Source organism: Melospiza melodia, chromosome 3 (genome assembly GCF_035770615.1).
Source record: "Melospiza melodia melodia isolate bMelMel2 chromosome 3, bMelMel2.pri, whole genome shotgun sequence".
NCBI classification, from domain to species: Eukaryota; Metazoa; Chordata; class Aves; order Passeriformes; family Passerellidae; genus Melospiza; species Melospiza melodia.
Genome location: NC_086196.1, coordinates 23,594,425 through 23,612,557, shown reverse-complemented (window position 1 = coordinate 23,612,557; position 18,133 = coordinate 23,594,425). Strand labels below are relative to the sequence as shown.

The 18,133-nt window shown below is 44.2% G+C and overlaps 2 protein-coding genes across 2 annotated transcripts in view; both read right to left on the bottom strand.

The window, feature by feature from the left end:
• Positions 1-171: 171 nt before the first annotated feature.
• Positions 172-11,099, bottom strand: MFSD4B (major facilitator superfamily domain containing 4B). Its single transcript, XM_063151014.1, has 4 exons — positions 10,683-11,099; positions 10,428-10,596; positions 7,871-7,987; positions 172-5,402 (listed from the first exon to the last, which is right to left on the bottom strand). Exons 1-4 carry the CDS (start codon positions 11,097-11,099, stop codon positions 4,165-4,167), a joined length of 1,941 nt encoding a protein of 646 aa, XP_063007084.1. The 3' UTR covers positions 172-4,164.
• Positions 11,100-12,774: 1,675 nt separating this feature from the next.
• The window catches only part of SLC16A10 (solute carrier family 16 member 10), a 66,130-nt gene continuing 60,771 nt past the window's right edge, over positions 12,775-18,133 (bottom strand). Inside the window, exon 6 of the mRNA XM_063151013.1 lies at positions 12,775-17,946. Within this exon, the coding sequence (XP_063007083.1) occupies positions 17,711-17,946 (236 nt within the window). The 3' untranslated portion in view covers positions 12,775-17,710. The remainder of the gene's footprint in view (positions 17,947-18,133) is intronic.

Below are 18,133 nucleotides of genomic sequence, written 5' to 3'. Positions count from 1 at the left end.
TAATGTAAAAACAAGACTGCTCAAATCAAAGTTAAGAATCCATCCTAAACTTTGGGATCTAAAACATCAGTAGGAGTTCTTAGAGGCCTTCCCCAAACCAGAAGAGAAACATTTCCAGTTTTCCATTAGTCAGACAAAGACCAAGTTTTAAATTTAAAAGTCTAGAGACGATTTGAAAAATAGAAGAAAACTTTATTTACATCAAGGAACCTGAGTGCCTTCTCCAGATAAGAATTTATTACAGTCAAGACACCAGTCAGTCTATTAAATGTCACATTACACAGTACAATGTAAAACCCACACCAAGCAGAATAAAAACTATTACATATACAATAGAAAATCTACAGATTGCAATGCACTTGTATGCAGAGTAACTCTAAAAAAACAAAACATCAAGGCAGAAAACTTTGCCTGGTCGTGCATTCACGCATTGGTCAAGTACAGAATAAAAGTGCAAATGCCAGGAGTGAGTGCTTGTAGTACACTCCAGCACTTGGCAGTGCCTCAGGATAAATAAAGTATTAAATGACACTTAGCTGCAAGAGGTTACCTTTCACACTGGAGCAGAGCACTCATCTTCAAACTGTTCCTGGGTTCGTGGACAAAAATAGGATTCTTATCAAATTCAGGTATCTAATTCATGGATTAAAGCTCTTGTCCTCAACAGAGGGATGGCTTTTCAAGCATAAGCAGGGCAGTAGTAATGTAATACAGTTACTTCAAGTAATTTCAACCCCCAACATGTAAGTATTTGAGCTTTCTGGAGGACCTGTAACTTAAAATAGATCTGCATTGTAAATAGATCCTCACTTCAGCTGTAGATACCAGGAAGCAATTTACTGTGAAAGGAAATTTAAACATGAGAAAACCAATATTCATTGTCTGAAAACAAGCCTTGAGGAATGCCAAAATCCAAGAGCAGGGAGCTAAGCCTTGGCCATCGAGGGTGCCTAGAATTGGTATGAGCTGGACTCATCCTTGGAAATGTCCTAGATCTTGTTTTAAACTTAAATTGCTTCAAGCATTTTATTTTCAGTTAAGGGCAGCCCCTGCTGTTAAAAGCAGGCTGGTTAGGGGATAAGGATAACACTTTCTGTCTAGCCAGTTCAAGTTTAAGACCAGAACTAAGACACTGAAGGCTCCAAGTCCTCATTAAGATGACTCTAAATTTAGGCAGGTCTCCACACATCAGTGGAAAGTGATTCCACATAGATAATACTTCAGCTTCCACTGTCTTACAGCCACTGCTTTTTGGATCCTTTACTTGAGGGAAAAGGCTGCTCTTACCTTGGCATTCCTGCCTGCTGCTCCATTCCTACTACACAGGCCTCTTGCTTTTTAAAGAGGAAATGGGGATGAATTGAAGTTACTCTCACAGGAATTAATACATGCAGGGAAAAAAAAGAAAATCTTTGTTTTGTGCAATATTTTTACATTTGCTGGGACGACGCTGGTCAGAAACACAAATAAGTGTCTGTATATGTGCAGTAGATCAGCTTCTAAGAGATTACAGCATATTTCCTAATGCAGCTTTGATTTCATTTTCTGGGGTTTTTTAGTACTTGATTATGCAAACGATATAAAATATCCATGTAAGGTATCCCTGAGAACAGTCTTACGTGTAGGACATTCCAATCTGGAATTTCATCAAAACTTAGCATATAAATTGGGGGAGTTTAGAATTTTCCTGGTTGCTCAGTATCTTTCTTTAAGTAATTTTCTTCTGGCACCATGATCTCAGGTATGGGGAAACTTTTTTATAGCAATGTCAACACAGGGGGATGGCAGGTCCAGCAAAGAGCTGCCATAGAACAGTTTCTGTATCTTTCATTCTGTATCTTTCATTTTCACTGTATCTTTCAACAGTTTCTGTATCTTTCATTGTGTGCTGGTGTCCTGCACCTTCTCCCTGCCCCTGCACCAGTGAGATTTCTCCTCACCATCAGCTGACACCCCCTACCTCCCATACACAGAACAGCGTGCAGGAGGGAAAATGGGAAGAGGAAAAACAGTGAAATGCAGGCTCCAGGTGCCCTCGTTCCATTCCCTCTGCCTACCACACTGTTTGCTTCCATGTCACACCAGAGGAGCACTCAGGGCCACACAGACTCACTCATGTCACCTGTGCCCAGGGCTGGGGCTGGCATTGACCATCCCTGGAAGCAAACAGAACCCTCGTGGCTCAGGTGAAACCAGGCTGCATTCTAAAGTGCAGGTCCATGCATTGCACTGGAAAAAGATGCCACAGAAGGAATCCACCAAAACCACAGTGGCATTTAAGTGCCAGCAGCAGAAAGAGAGGGAGGCTCTGCAACGTGGCAAGCTATTAACAAAAAAACTTTCACTGCAAGTTGATTCTGGCTTCTTATTAACTTCTCAGAAGAAAAAAAAAAAAAAAAAAGCCATTCAAGCCTAGGTTGCATAGTTGAAGGACAAGAGAGGGAACAAAACCAGACCTGGAAATCCAGGAACATCTGACATTCTGTGCTGTTACACCTGGAGCCCTTTTGTTACTAAATGAAACCTCTTAGCAAGAAACATACTAACAACAGTGCCTAGTTAAAAACCCCAAACAAAGCACATTCTTATCATATAGACTTAAAAAAATACTTAACTGATTTGGAGCTCCAAGCTGACAAATGACAAGATTACTGTTCAGAGACAGATTTTGCATTTACTGTTACTTTTTTCCTCTTACTGGGAGAGCTCTCTGGCATGGCTGCACCTGCCCAGGGTTTCCTGCTCAGCAGCAATGAACCTTCACATACAAACCACTGCTTCTCCGCTAGGGAGAATCCATCTCCATGTCACCCCCCAAAGAAAAAACCCAAATGTCACCAAGCCAGATGGCCAGGGACAAGTAGTCATTCTGGAAAGGATTGTCTCAGTGATAATTCCCTCTCCTCAAATCTCCATTGTAACACATTACTCTGGTAAGTCTTGGGACAGGAAACCAGAGAAGTTGTGATAACCTTTAACAACTGGCTTTAAAATACCATATATTAAGCAATCTCTTTTACCTGAAGGGAGTCAGCAAGAAAGGTGGAGTGGGACTTTTTACAAGAGCATGTAGGATAGAACAAGGGGGAATGGCTTCAAACTGAAAGTAGGTTTAGATTAGAAATCAGGGAAAAAAATCTTTCCTGTGAGGGTGGTGAGGCACTGAAACAGGTTGCCCTGAGAAATTGTGGATGCTCCAGCCCTGGAAGTTTTCAAGGCCAGTCTGGATAGAGTTCTGAGTAACCTGTTCCAGTGGAAGGTGTCCCTGCCATGGCAGCAGGTTGGAACTGGATGATCTTTAAAGGTCCCTTCCAACTCAAACCATTCAAAGATTACATAATAATTTTATCATCTTCTGTGTACATTTTTTTATTTCAGTGATAGTGCCATAATTAAAATCAGAAATACTTTGGATTATTTAGATTTGTCGCCACGGTTTAGTAGGCTGGAGTTATGCATTTGAGCAGATAAACAGTGGCCCATTTTGTGCCCTTTCTCCTAAACTGCTTTTAAGTGACCCAAAGGCATGGTTTCACTTCTAAGAAATGTATTTTTGGGCATTTCCTAATCTCCACGTGCAAATATGCCACCATTTCCCAGGGGTTTTTTTTGTCTTTGTCTCAGAACCAAAAATTCCTGTAGTTTGCCACAAGTTTTTCAATTTACAGCTCCTGGGCATCACCAGAAATTTTAACTGATTTGATCACACACAACTTTCAGACACAGTAGGAACATTCCTCCTTCACAAGGTAAGAAAGTTCAGCATTACTGGTAACAGATGTCTCTCCTCTCTCATGAAACCATTTTGTGACAAAGCATCTCAGACCTGCACCTTTCACCCACCTTAAAAATCTGAGTAGTCTGAGCAGTCCCCTTCTTTCCCAGTTATTACAGCATCTCTTCCTTGGATGCATGCCTCATAGTTAGAAAACATCTTTTATGTTTTAACAGTTTTGGCATAGCTAAACATTTATCATGTTGCCCCTTTCACATCACTGAGGACCTTCCCACTCCAAGACATATCCCCACAGGCTGAAAGAGGAGAAAGGACTGGGAAAATGAACATGCTGAGCTCTGCACCACTATGAAAGGGTTCCCGAACCACTTGACAACAGCTACAATTCAATTGCATTTCCATTAATAAAAAAAAAGTCTGTTGTGACACTATTCACTCTTGTCCCAGTTAATACTCCCATTTTGTCTCCCAGGGGAACCATCAGCAACCACTGGAGGATCACCCAAAGCATTGTCCAGATGGGGCTGGACAGCTGGAGAGTCCCCTGGTATCCTGTGGGACATGTCCCTCAGAGAGTTTTTGAGCTCGTCATTCATTTCTACCACCTCAAAGTCTGCATCATTCCACTCTCTCACGTGCTGCTCCTCCTCCTCCTCATCCTCAGTGAGCCTGGCGTTCGACAGCAGCGTTTTCCGGGTCTCCCTGTCGCTCACTTCCCGCGAGTCACGCTGCTGGGGCCAGTTGGCCAGTTTGTACATGGCGGGGAAGAGCAGCACCGTCACCATGGAGGTGACAAAGGCCGTGTACATGACGACAGGGACGTGGTGGTACCTGCCTTGCAGGTAGCCCACCGCCACGGGGATGCACATCTCGCCCAGCGCCGCGCCCACCACGAAGAGCGAGGCCGTCTTCCCTTCCACCACCGTGTACTGCTCGATCCAGGCAATGCCGCTGGGGAAGATGGTGGCCATGGACGCTCCGTACACGGCGCTGCCCGCCCACAGCACGGCCCGCAGGTGGGAGAAGAAGGCCAGGGCCGTGGAGGAGGCGGCCGAGCACACGAGGCTCAGCACGATCATGGTGGCAGGGGACAGGAACGCGGCGCCAAATATCGCCGCGCCTCGGCACACGGCAAACGCGCCCCAGAAGACGGAGTTGAGGGCGGCTGCCTCGCTTTCCTTCATCTCGGCAAAGACCATGGCGTGAGTGTACACATAGGAGCCGTAAGTGACCTCAGCTCCCACGTAGAACAAGAAGAACACGAACAGCAGACCGACGAGGGGCCAGTGGTATTTGGCAAGCTTGTCCTTGTGCGCAGAAGCCTTTGATTTGTCTTTAGCTGAGCTGCTCTTTGAAAACAAAACAAAAAAGAAGATGGAAACTAAGAGAATATAGGAACCTATGAAAATATAGGACCACAAAAAGCTCTCGTTGCGATGGTCGTTCAGTGCTGGTGTAGCTGATGCAGCTGATGCTGTTGGCACAGACTTGAGGACAGACTGCTTTGTCTTTTCAGCCCCTGACAGTTCCTCAGATTTGGAACTCCCCAAGTCCATTTGAGCCACCAGAGGAGCCAGAAATGCACCAGCAGCAAAACTGAAGTGCAAAGCCTGCAAGTGTGGCCCAGCCTCTGATCCCCAGGTGTACAGTGCCAGTACATTGCCACCTGCAGATCAGAGAGAAAAACATTCCTTTCAGTCTGAGACTAGATATTGTTTAAAAGAAAATAAAAAACCAACAAAACAAACCAAACCATAACAGATATTGCTAATTCAATGTACAATAATGCCAGGTTTAGCAAACACAATGTGTAAAACAGCAGTTTACTGAAACTCGACCTTAAATCCATGCGATTACTTGAGCTTTAGGAGGATATTCAGAGCAGTCAAAACAAAGAGTCACACAGTGGCTTAATCCAGCAGCAATGGACAGACATAACTGTGCCAGGGGAGGTTTAGATGGGGTGTTGGGAAAAATTTTCTCATGGGAAAAGGTTGTTAAGCATTAGAACAGGCTGCCCAGGAAAGTAGTGCCAAGTCACCATCCCTGGAGGTGTTTGAAAGACATGTGGATGTGGCATTAGGGACATGGTTTAAGGCAGGACTCAGCAGTGCTGGGTTAAGGGTTGGACCTGATGACCTTAAGGGTATTTTCCCACTTAGGGACCCTATGATTCTATGGTTCTAATTACCCTCCTTGACAATTTGCCGCATTTTTCAGCCTTTTTTAAAAGGGAAATTTAACTGCTTCTTATTTCTCTAAGTATCAAAAGCAACAATGCCCAATGCTAAGAATCAGAGGAACAAAAACAACATTTAAAATTCATTAAACAACATCCCAGGAAAAATAACAATTCACTTGCTACTGATGGGCTGGGCCCACCACCCCACTGTGTTCAAATGACTTTCCAGAAACAGAAGGGTTTGCATCAGTACTGCTGTAAGCACCAAACTACAACACCATCAGATCAACAATAATGGTAGGAAATGAGATCTCAGAGAGGTGTTTTGAAGTAGACCCTCAGAGGAATGCAGGAAAACAAAACAGTAATCAAATTCCTGTGCTGCAGTACAGCAGCCCTTGTCCCTCAGCACTCTTCCAAACCAATTCAGCTTTGCCTTACTGCCTTGCTGTGAGTTTCTTCTGCTACTCCTGCTCAGCATGGGGAGTCTCCCTGGCTCTGAGGTCTGATCCAAGCAATACATCCACTGAAGGTATTTTGACCATTGGCTGACAAGATTTTCCCATCCAAAGAATTTTTAAACCAAGTGCCACGTATAACAATCTTACCAGAGGCAGCAAATACAGCTCTGCACTCAGTCTTTTTAACACAACCTGTGCTGTGCAAAACCATCTCTTCACCACTGGATCCTGCTCTTTTTACGTCTTAGCAGAGCTCCCTCAAACCCCACAGCATTAAGGCAGACAATTCACACGTGCAGCCATCGTTCCTCTTTGTTGCCAACCAGCCAGGCCCTGGCTGGGATGCTTCCAGAGCTGTTTGGATAAGCTAACACGTGAGTCAGCTCTGTCTCAGCAATAACCCTGCCCTGAAGGTGATCAAGCAGCTGCTGTAGTGATTGCTGGTTAGTGAGCCTGCCCAGCTCCTGCAGGAGGGCAGCAGAGCCAGCACAGCTGCTGGGACACGGCTGGAGCGGTGCCAGGAGGGGCTGCCTGCTCTTGCCTCACCACCTCGTGCTGCAGCAATGAGAGCACTCTGCTGACGGATGCACTTTTGGGCATTTCCTAATCTCCATGTGCAAGTGTGCCAGCATTTCCCAGGCATCTCTGAGCGTGCCCAAAGCCTCTGCTGTGGCCTTGACTCCAGGTGCAAACTGTCTGCTAAAGCCTGAGCCTGCCCAGGGACTCCTTTGTGGGAGTTCATTTTTCACACCTCCAGCACCACTGACCTTTCTGACCACACCTGCACTGGCTCTGCAACTTCACCAACACATCTCAGGATCATGGAATCATTTAGGCTGGAAAAGATCCTCAAGATCATCTTCCTCCAATAATAAGCCTCTGCTAAGACACTGGGTTTGAACAGCTGTCCAGCAAACTGCTGGGTTTGGGGGTTTTTGCCCAGGCCATTTGCAGTATGCACATGCCACAGACTTAGAAGCTGGGGACAGAACAAATTTGTATTCCCAGCCACCTAAGCATGGCTGGCCAAAGGTGGAAAACAGCCCTTAATTCAGGGAGATGGGCACCATGGTGCTGTGAACTCCCAGCTGCAGGTGGGCAGCTCTGCCAACAGCAGCTGTAAGAATCTCAAACACCAAGGCTTTGCTCAGGACTAGCTTAGGCACAGCTAATGCTAATGAACCACGTCCTCACCAGCTTCCTGCAAATGAGCAATTTAAAGAAAACATTGCTTAAAGAGCACAGGGCACTTTCTTTATGCCTGTAATGGCCCACTGAAATGCAAATTGATCTTCTCCAGGAACCAGCCCTAAAGGAAGGCCTGTCTCACACACAAACGCTGGAAGCCTAAGGACCAGACTAGGAGCCACAACCAGGTAAAACATTCCCCTCTTTTCATTCACCATGCATCACAAGAAAAACCAGCAACTGTTTTGGTATGCTTGAAGTTTCCAATTCTTTCGCTGAAAGAACGAGCACAGGGTGCCCTACCTGTGTCCAGAATTCCCATGGAACCTCCAATAACTGACATCAAGATGGTCAATATCAGGGACTGGTTACACCAGGGTATCACATAAAGACCAGCTGCTGTTCCAAGCATGGAGAAGGCTGCAAAGGTTAAAAAACAAAACAACACTCTCATACTACAGCTTCCATTTAAATAACACAGAAGAAGAAGAAATACAAATAAATTCATGGTTTCCTTAAAGTTACAGATAATCCTAATAAGGGATGCAATGTAAATACCTCAATCCACGGTGAGCAGCAACAGCTAGAAAGTTGAACAGATAATTTTTTAGTTGGGAAAAAAAAGGAATTTCATCAAACCTTGCATGACAAATTTCTCTGGCTAAAGCAAAGAGAGGAGTAGCTCCTGCTGGGACACTAAGAAGTCTTCTGCAAACTTCTGATTTAGAAAGTGACTTCAGTGTGAAACCAGTAAACCATGGGTTTGAGCAGTGTCAAGCCTGTCCTCTGAGAACTGCATAACATTTAATTTGGCTCCATTTCTAAAAGAACCCAAATAACTAAACTCTTAAAAATGCTATAAGTAATTGCACCTCGTCCACCAAGTGATCTTCATATAAAGATGCTGACTTTTATTTCTATTTTGTTCTCACATGAGGGATGTATTCCAAGGGATTTATGGGGTTTTAGACAGAACTACAACATTTCTCATAAATAAATTTTGCAGCAGTTCATTACCTGCATTCATTTCGCCATTATTGGCTACACTTACAACATGCCATTTCAGAAAATATTTTTAGCAGATGGAAATTGCTTTTATTACCATTTGGGAGGAAGTTCAGTAGTTCAATTCTATGCTTATAATTGCCTCCATAATAAAACAACCTGCAATTAATATCTTGAACAGAAAATATTAGGTTATTAGAAAGCTTGTACCAGTTCAACTGTCTCTATTCTTTTTAAAATCAATGCATGATCATAGATGCAGCAGATACTTGAAACATCAATGGGGCCCGATGTATTTTAAGAATTTAGGTTGATTCCAAAAAAAAAACCAACCAGCAACAATGTCCAGAACCCTAGAGACCTAGCAAGATACTTGGAATACATGGCTCAAAACATTTTTGAAGGTGGTGTGCATGCTGAGCTGCATGAAGCAAACACCAGAGATAGGGAATACTAAGTGCAGCTCCTCAGGTGCCACACTCAAACCTGAAAGTAACTTCCCAGCAATGGCTTTGTTGTCCACTTCAGCTCTATGCCTGATAATCAGCGCTTAAAAATTTCCTTGACAAACACCAGTGATGTTTTCGATTTTTCCTCCATATAGAGTTTTTCTCTGTAGCAGAGTTCCAGCAGTTGAAAGATGGGAGGCAAAACTACACAAGCCAAAATCTCTTACAGGCAGCCCTCAGATGATAAAAATGAGACAAGGTTCAGTAGTTCAGATTGTGGTTCTGCCATAAGCACTGCCAAACTGGAAAGGATTAGGAGATCCATCATTTCCCACACATTGTTAACAGACAGCTATCCTCAGGGAAAGAAGGAAATACTAAACTATTTCAAGTTAACCTGGGTTTCTACAGGTGTCTGCACTGATTCCATTACAGGAGGCAAAGTCTGGGTTGGTCAGGTGCACAAGGGGGAGGTTAAAGGAAACCCACCCCAAACTGCAAACACTAGCAATGGGAAAAGGGAATCTTATCTGAACTGACCATGTGATTACAGCATGCTCCTTATGGGAGGCACAGTTCCCTGAAGGGGAGAAGGAGAAGAGTGAGCCCTGGTACACATTTTAATCCCTAATTTTGAGCACAAAGGCACTTGAAAGAAAAAAAGACAGGGCTTCCACTATTTTTGGTGTGGGAATGAGACGCAACTCTAAAAGGAGCCCCTCCTTTCTGGATGCTGAGTGTGGCTCCTGGATCCCTGCTGGCTGAGCAGCCTCAGGGATCTGCCTGCACAAAACCGGTCCTGTGCTCCTACAGCAGCACGTTCCCACACGTCCAGACAACTGTTACAGTCGTCAGCTGTGGTACCCACAGTTTAAATGTTTCCACCATTATAAACAGTAATTAATGTTTCCCACTGTAAATCAGTTAAAACTTGGCTACAGCCCTCCATCAAAGGCCACAGGCCTTCGTCCACTGCACGAAGCCGATGGTGACTGATGAGTGTTGAGGAAAGAGGAAGCTCCCCCGCAGAGCTGGGAGGTGTCAGCTGCACACTCGGCAGCCCGGACACCGCTTCCTGTCCCACGCCTTGGACGGTGGCGCTGCAGGAGCCTGGTGTGTTCCAAGAGCACCCACCCTGTGCACATTACTTGATGCAAACTAAAAAAAGCCCAGCTGTTCTTTTCAGAGCGAGCCACTGGTCGATCCCTGCACATTTTGTCCGTTCGATCCCAGTTCCCGCTCGGCCGTGCCCGGCGGGCCCGGGCTCTGGCAGCGCTGCAGGCAGGGCCACACGGCGACAGCCGCGGGCATCAGGGGACAGCCCCACGTCCCACGGACCCTGCCGCTCCCGGGGCTGCAGCAGAAGCTGCCCCGGACGGTGTCCGGGAGGGCGAGGCCGCACTCACCGAGCAGCAGAGTGGCGTTCATGCAGTCGAGGAGCACCCCGCCGACCACCGACCCGCCCAGGGAGCCCAAGGACCGGCCCACGAAGATGTAGTAGATGTCGCTGACGTTCTTGCCGACATTGGCGGCCAGGGTGGGGAAGGTGGGACCCAGCACGGCGATGCTCATCCCCTGCAGGGGAAAGTGCGGGGTCACCTCGGGAGGGTCCGCAGCGCCCCCGCAGCGCCGGGGCCGCCCTCGCTCACTCATTCACTCACCAGCCCCAGGAAGGAGGCGCAGAGCGTCCCGGAGATGCACCAGCGCAGCGCGGCCCCGTCCGGGCAGCGTCCGCAGCGCCACCCGCCCCCGGCCGCCCCCGCCGCCGCCTCCGCCGCCTCCGGCTCGTTCTCGGTCTCCTCCGCCTCGATGAAGGGGACGCGCAGCTCCCGGTCGGCCTCGGCCATGGCTCCGGCCGCCGGCTCCGAGGGCCGCTCCGGGCCCGAGGAGAGCGGCCCCGGCGGCTCCGCCCCGCGCACGGCGCCGGGAGGAGCGGGAGGAGGAGCGGGAGCCGCGGGAGGAGCAGCGGGAGCAGCGGCGGGATCGGAGCCGGGATCGGAGCCGGGGGGCGGCAGCGCCGCGTCCTCCTCCGCCGGGGGCTCCTCCGGGGAGCAGGGCTCGGCGCTGGGGAGCGACATTGCCGGGGCAGCTGACACTCCACACCGCTGGAAGTTTGTGCCACGGTGCCCGAGGAAGTGCCCTTATAAACCAGCATTTATTTTTAATCTGTGTTATCACTCAAACTGCACTCGACCTTTCAATCAACCGATCATAAACGGTCTTTGCCTTCCACAAGGATCGTGTTATGGCACGGCGATAAAGCTTCTCAAGAGAGAGAGAGAAAGCTGCTGAGTCTGCTAAGCACATAAGCTATTAACACATGCCTGGTATTTAAAGTTTTCAGCATTAAAACTACATGAATTCCTACCGCTCACGTGGAGCAGCTCACCGACTGTGCAACAGGTCTCAGTGCGTGCTCCCTGTCTGGCACGGAGCTGCTGCTCCTTCCAAGAAAGGCTCCGAGTTTCACCGCACTTGGTAAGTTTAAGTGTCACAAGCAAACAAACAACTCGAGAGAGAATTCCAAACCGCACTGCTTTGTTTTGCGAGGTGTCCCTACCAAGTAGATTCAGGGATATGGCAGCGCATGGACAGTGATGAGCAACCCATTCCCGTTTCTCCCGGCACTGGCAAGCATGTTGCAAGTGTTCGGGATAGCCTGGGTGCATTAAGCAATTAAAAAAAAAAAAAAAGAGTGGCTGCTTGCTACAAGTAACACTGCCAGATAATATCTAAACCTGATGGATCCCACGTTCTACCTTCGGAGGAGTGCAGAGTCTGCAGAAAACTGCTGAGCTTCTGTTCATACGTAGAGACAGACTGCTCTGCTCAGCAGTAGAGACAATTCCAGATAAAATAATAATTTCAACTATAAAATAACAGTAGTCACACACAACTCAAACCACATTTCTAGATGTTGGTATTTCGCCTGGTTTGAAATGCCTCCCCCAGGCTTCTCCTCACTGTTGTTTTACACACATTGAGAGTGTACAAATGGCAACAGCACCCAGGCACTTTAAAAGGTTTTGAGCATCTTTTTCAATTCTTAATTTGAACTGCAAGTAGCCTAGGGAATAACCCCAGGTGAAAAGGGAATATTTCACCCATATCATCAGATGTATTTATTAAAGAAAATAAATATTTGGCTCTACTACAAAGGAAAGGTGAATGAATTTTTGGGACTTAATGAAGCTGTCAATGAGGAAAGGTTTCATGAACTGTAAGTCAAGGGAAAGTAAGGACAGTCAAGGTAAGTCAAAGGGAAATTGGTAGCAGGCCAGTAAAGGATTAAAGGTCCCACTGGCAGTCCATGAAGCAAAAATCAGAATTATTTTGAAACACCACTCAAGCTTACTGTACCAGTTTCCCTCCCTCCGTCAATTTTCCTTCTGCCTTTTGTAAATGCAACTGCTTCTGCAAGTTTCCTATTAAGACCCAGAATGGAAAATACAGAAGATAAACTTTTCAGAAACAAGCAGCTCAGTAGCCAGCTTAGGTTTTTAAATCATTAGTCTTATAATGGGTTGTCAGTGCAATCAGAATAAAACGGGTTGCACCATATATTAATGTAGAAACAAATGTAATGGGGACATTTCAGTCAGACCACAGTGGCAACAAAAGCTGGAAAGACTTTTTGTATAAAAGTCTTCACACTAGAGTCAATAATTATCAGAATACAACAAAATTACATTTCAAAATGGCAAGTTTTACACAAGAATAAGACTAAAAATGATGCATGCAGTAACAAATGGGGCAATTATGTACTACCATCTTTATTCTGAATAATTTGAGGCTGATCACAGTTACTTTAGCACCACAAAAAACATTAGACATTCATTTCTTACCCTTCTAACAAAGCAGAACTTGAAAGACTGGAGTTAAGGCTAGCAAAACATATACACCCTTTAATATCAAAAACAACATACAAAATATGATGTCTATAAAGATACTTAAACATGTCAGTGTTGTCAATATTAGCAAACATTTTAGTATAAAATCACTCTAATCTTAGCATATGCACTTCCAAATCATCACAGCTGTTGACACAAGTTATGTATAGGCTAGATGGCATTCTGCACATATGCCAAAGCTTACATGACTAGAAACTCACTGGCTGGCTGGAACTCCACTGGTGCTGTGCTCGTCAACAGGGAGGCAAAGAAAAGCATCACTTCTTCCTCAGCCATCTCACAGTTCAGAACTGCTCCTCCTCTAGTGAGATGCAGACTGTTCCTGCATGCCCTGCTCAAAACACATTGTATTCATAGATACACACACTCCCCTAATAACAGGGGGTCCTTTCTGACTTGTGTAACACTTCCAGCTCTCCAGAGGGGAATGTGGGCCCCAGCCCAGGCACTGCCTCTGTGCAAGCAGCAGGGCTGGGAATGCCCCGAGCCAGCACAGGGAGAGCCCGGCCGTGTGTGCTGACCCGAATGGATGACCTGAAGGATTGTGGCACTGATCCCCAGCCTGACACACACCCTTTGGGGCTGCAAGGAAGCCCCTCCCGTCCCTCTGGCATGTGCCACCCGAGGCAAGCACCTGAGCAGGGCACTTCTGCTTTGCAATGGCCATGTCCCTTTTTGACACCACGAGCCTGTGATCAAAGCGCTCGTCTGGTACCTGTGAGATGGCATCACCTGCTGCCTCCCGCAGGGGTGACGCAACCTCCCACCCCTCCAAAAGCTGCCTGCTCTGCCAGGCTGTGTCTGCTCAAAGGCTTCATCCAGGGAAGGCTGGGAAGTACCTCCCATTCCCAGTGTGGTGGGCATCAGCCTGACGATCCAGTATCCCTGCAGGGAGGGGGGAATTAAGTGCCCACACATAGTGCATCAAGGGCCAAAGGAGAACAGTGTCACTTGTCTGCCTCATCTGATGCCAAATACACCCTGAAGAAAGGCCACAGAACAGCTACAGCATCTTTGACTCATGGGGGCAATTTTCAGGGACAATAAATTCTCACTGGAAATAAAATTAGAAAAATAATTTAAAAGCTAATGCTGAACAGATGAAGACCTGAATGCAAGAAATTCTAACTACATTATCATTTGAAGTCTGAGTCTGAGATTTGTACATGTCTCCAAATGTAGCCAGGACAAATCCATCAATACTTCACTAGTTACACATCGGATCCTGTTGCATAGCTGAGATGTAATTAAGAACCCAAAGGGTTTCCATTATTTCAGACTATTTGCTGAACAGTTTTCTTTAGATTAAAAGGATCTCATACCTACTGAAAAAGTATGAAACCAATAAAACCTTGCTCAAAATTAGTATTGGTTTCAAGATCTGGTGTATTAAATGACAGCATCACATATGACTGGAAATTTCACACTGCCATTTCAAATGAACCCGTTTCTACGCATTTTCTTCTGAAGATTTACCCTGATAACATTCAATGAAAAGATGATTACTTTGTTTATAGGATACAAGAACAATGTCTATAGAAAGTACTCTATGAACTGTTCTCAAGAGAGGGATAGATTAGAGTGATTTAAGGGTCTTCTTGAATTAAGCTGCTATTTTAATTTTGGAATCTACCCCCAACCAGATTAAGGCTTGCATTATTTGGGTCATCAAAGTAAGATTTCAGCAGGTTCCCCGTGAATAGGTTTTCACACCCAAAAATAAATTATTACAAAATCTTATTTGCATTTATTCAGTTAAAATAAAATTGAATATTCAGTCCTTTTCTCCACTTCTACAATATTAAGTATTTTTTAAAATAAATTTACAAAATAGTTACTATTTGTGTAGGGTTTTTCATGTTTTAGTTGTTTGGGGATTTATTTGTTGGGTTTTCTTAAAACAGAGTCATCTAACCTCATTTTTAAAACCTCAGGGCATACAGAATCTAGTATCTCTCTCAATAAGTTTCTCAGTGGTTGGTCAGCCTCAGCACAATCTGAACTTGTTTTTCATCTTACCTAGTTTTAGGACATAAATACCTTATGCTTTTGTCCAGAAAAGAGCATGTGCTACTGGACATTTCCCCCGCAGATACAAACTAACAGAAAACTTGCTAATAGAGTTCTTAAACAGCAATTTACTTTACCTTCTCTGAAGAGCCTTTCCCATTTTAGCATTGTTGCAAAACAGGCACTGCATCAGAAATGGGTTTGTTATTCCAACACCATTACACCAGCGGAGCTTCCTTCCCCCCAAACTCTGCTTCTCTCTCATCCAACATCCCACTCACCAGGTGGTTCTACCACAGGAATCACTCCTGAACAATTAGTCATTGCACCCTTCTCACAGAGGTCATGATTTCTGCAAGTTTTTTGGATTGTTGGTTTGGGGATTTTTATAAATTTTATGTAAATATGAGAGTTTGGATTTTTTTTTTTAACAGCATGGCAATATTTGATCCATACTATTGATATACCATTTCCATGTAAATTATAAATCTTTACAACAATTATTTAATATACTCTCCCAGATAATTTAGAGATGCAGAGCAGAAAGTTGGAAAGATGCCATAATTACACCAAGATACCTGGTCACAACCCTTTCAAATTGCACCAGTGATAAAAAAAGCAGCAGCTTTGTTTTTGGTATAAAACTCAGGGCTAAAAAACGCATGAAATGCAAGATCCATGATGAACACTAAATTTTCATAACAGGACAACAGGAAACGAGAGTCTTATATCACACTTAGCCAACACCACCTTCTGTGTTGCCCAAATGGAAAATAATACTGAATATCATGTTCTACAGGAACACTCCAGACAAGAGCAGCATTGGCTGTCAGCATCACTTTTCTCATGAAGGCAGTAATTTTAATTAACACCACTATGCATGTTTCAATGACATTTTCAGAAGTACTTGCAATGTGCCAAAGCACAAGTCCCAGTGAACCTGAAGGGACCTTGGTTTTCCAGACTGGTTTTCCCCCCCTCCCCACAACCACCTCCAAGTCCCTCCACATATGTCTCTCTAACATTTTAATATTCAATTCTTTTAGACCTCACTCATGCAAAGTAGGGTTTGAAATTCTGCAATATAAAAAATGCCTGAGCTTTGGTCTACAATAATTACAATGCTTTGCATGATTATATTTAAAGAACTTCTGTTGGTTGCTAGATGTAAACATTAAATGCAATAGTATTGCTGTTTTATATGGGTTTTCTGAGCAATTTACTACAACACTGGAATAAGAAGAATGAAAAAAAAGAGAGATACTAAAGGCTCTCATAAAGAAAAACCCAAACAGTATGCCTCCATGGTTTATGTAAAGAACAGTTACTAATTAAACAAAGCACTTGAATATGCATTTTGCCCAGATCACATTTAGTTTACTCTTTGCTATGACAGTTTTAAAAGAAGCAACAAAAATTATTGGTATCAAATGGACCTGAAATAAAAAATTAAGTATTCCAGTGATTGCTGAACCATATCTATAGATAAGCAGTATGCTTAGAAGTGTTTTATGATAAACTGAAAAGCAGTGTTTTCATCTCAAAGTATTATACTTTCAAACATTTTTCAGAAAAAGAGGTTACTTGCTTGACAAACAGTGCATGATACCTAAGGAGACATAAGCAATGGGGCTATTAGTTTAGGGTGTTAAGAAAGAAATAGGACATGCAAAGGCATTTCTTTATATTTGAAAAAAATATGGAGCCTATAATCTACAGGCAGTTGAGCACAGCTATAAAGACCTGTAATAAACCTGCATGTTCACATAGTGCAAAAATCTTGAATTGCTGAATGTTGTTTTAATAGCTCACGTATATTTCCACATTAAAAACAATGTGGTATTGCACTTAGAATGTATCCTTTAAAGCTGTCTTGGTTTTACGAACAACAAAAAAAGAAATCCTAAGAAGTACAGCTGAATAATTTGAAATTTAGTCTAATTCACAATACTGCTCCAAAGAATTAGTCAGTACAGTTTCAAAACTATCCACTACTCTGAGGTTTGCCTGAAAAAAGATTTATAAACATACATCTTAAGGGTATTGCCTTCACCAAATAATAATAATAATAATAATAACAATAATAATAGTAACAATAAAAAATCTATTATTCAGCAGCTTAACTTCTGAACGTGTTTGCACTTGGAGCTTGGTTTGGACACATTCAAAACCTGAGCCCATCAAAAATGCCATCCTTAATGTTCTTTGGGCTACTGTGAAAGGTGAATGCAAACACAAGTGAGTGTTTCAACAGTTGTATAATAATTTAGCTTTCTAATGAAACAATCATTTCAGCAAAAAGATGCATATTTGTGTTCATGATAGAGAATTATAGAAGACTGTAAACAGCATGATAAACTTCAATAAAACAGATCAGTCATAAGAGCTACTACATTATCCAGTATAAACACCCAGGGGCATGCCTGCAGAGGATGGATCATAGACATCATTGAAGAACCCTGGGTCAGTGAAGGAAAAACAGCTTTCACATTTCCAGAAATCAGTTCTGATGGATTAGAAAAATATTCTCTTCACACACAGAATCACTACGCACGTACACACTAAAGCTACAAAACTTCAAATACCTTGAAAATGTGGCTTGAAATCAAATTCAAAGACTTGTCAAAAAAGTTCAATGGTATAAAAGATTCTTGTAGCAGTTCTGCAATTTGAGCAATAGTTCAAGACTTCAGTATCTTCAGCCAACAAGCAGAAATCTGGTTTCTGTAGGAGGAGGTCAGGATGGTATAGGGAAAAGAAAAAAAGCATCAAAAGCCAGAATCCAGTTCTTTGGCTGGCTTTTCTGTCGTGTCCGACACCAAAGTGCTTTCATTTTCCAGCATTTTCTCAGTAGTTTCTCCATCAACAGGTTTTGCTCTCGCTTTCAACTTCTGCCGCTCGTGGACCCAGGGGATGAAGCACAGGATCGCTCCTCCAATGAGGGGAGGGACTCCAGCCAGGTAAAACGCCACGTCGTAGGTGCCAAGCTTGTCCCGCAGCAAACCTGGGAACAGAAAGTGACCACTCATAAATAAAGGGGCCTCAGGAATCTACAGAAAACAGGCCATGGCTCTGGGTTCAGGAACCCAAGAGCTGGCACAGATTATAGCCACTAGAACTGACAACCTGATGGCCAAACAGAGGCGTACATGGAGGTAGAAAGGTATTCCAGAGTTGACTTGGAGCAGAAT

Coding starts and splice junctions, on each gene's coding strand:
- MFSD4B (XM_063151014.1), bottom strand. CDS start 11,099: ATGTCGCTCCCCAGCGCCGAGCCCTGCTCCCCGGAGGAGCCCCCGGCG. Junction 10,597..10,682: donor GCGCCTCCTTCCTGGGGCTG/GTGAGTGAATGA, acceptor TTTCCCCTGCAG/GGGATGAGCATCGCCGTGCT. Junction 7,988..10,427: donor GAACGCCACTCTGCTGCTCG/GTGAGTGCGGCC, acceptor TAACCTTTGCAG/CCTTCTCCATGCTTGGAACA.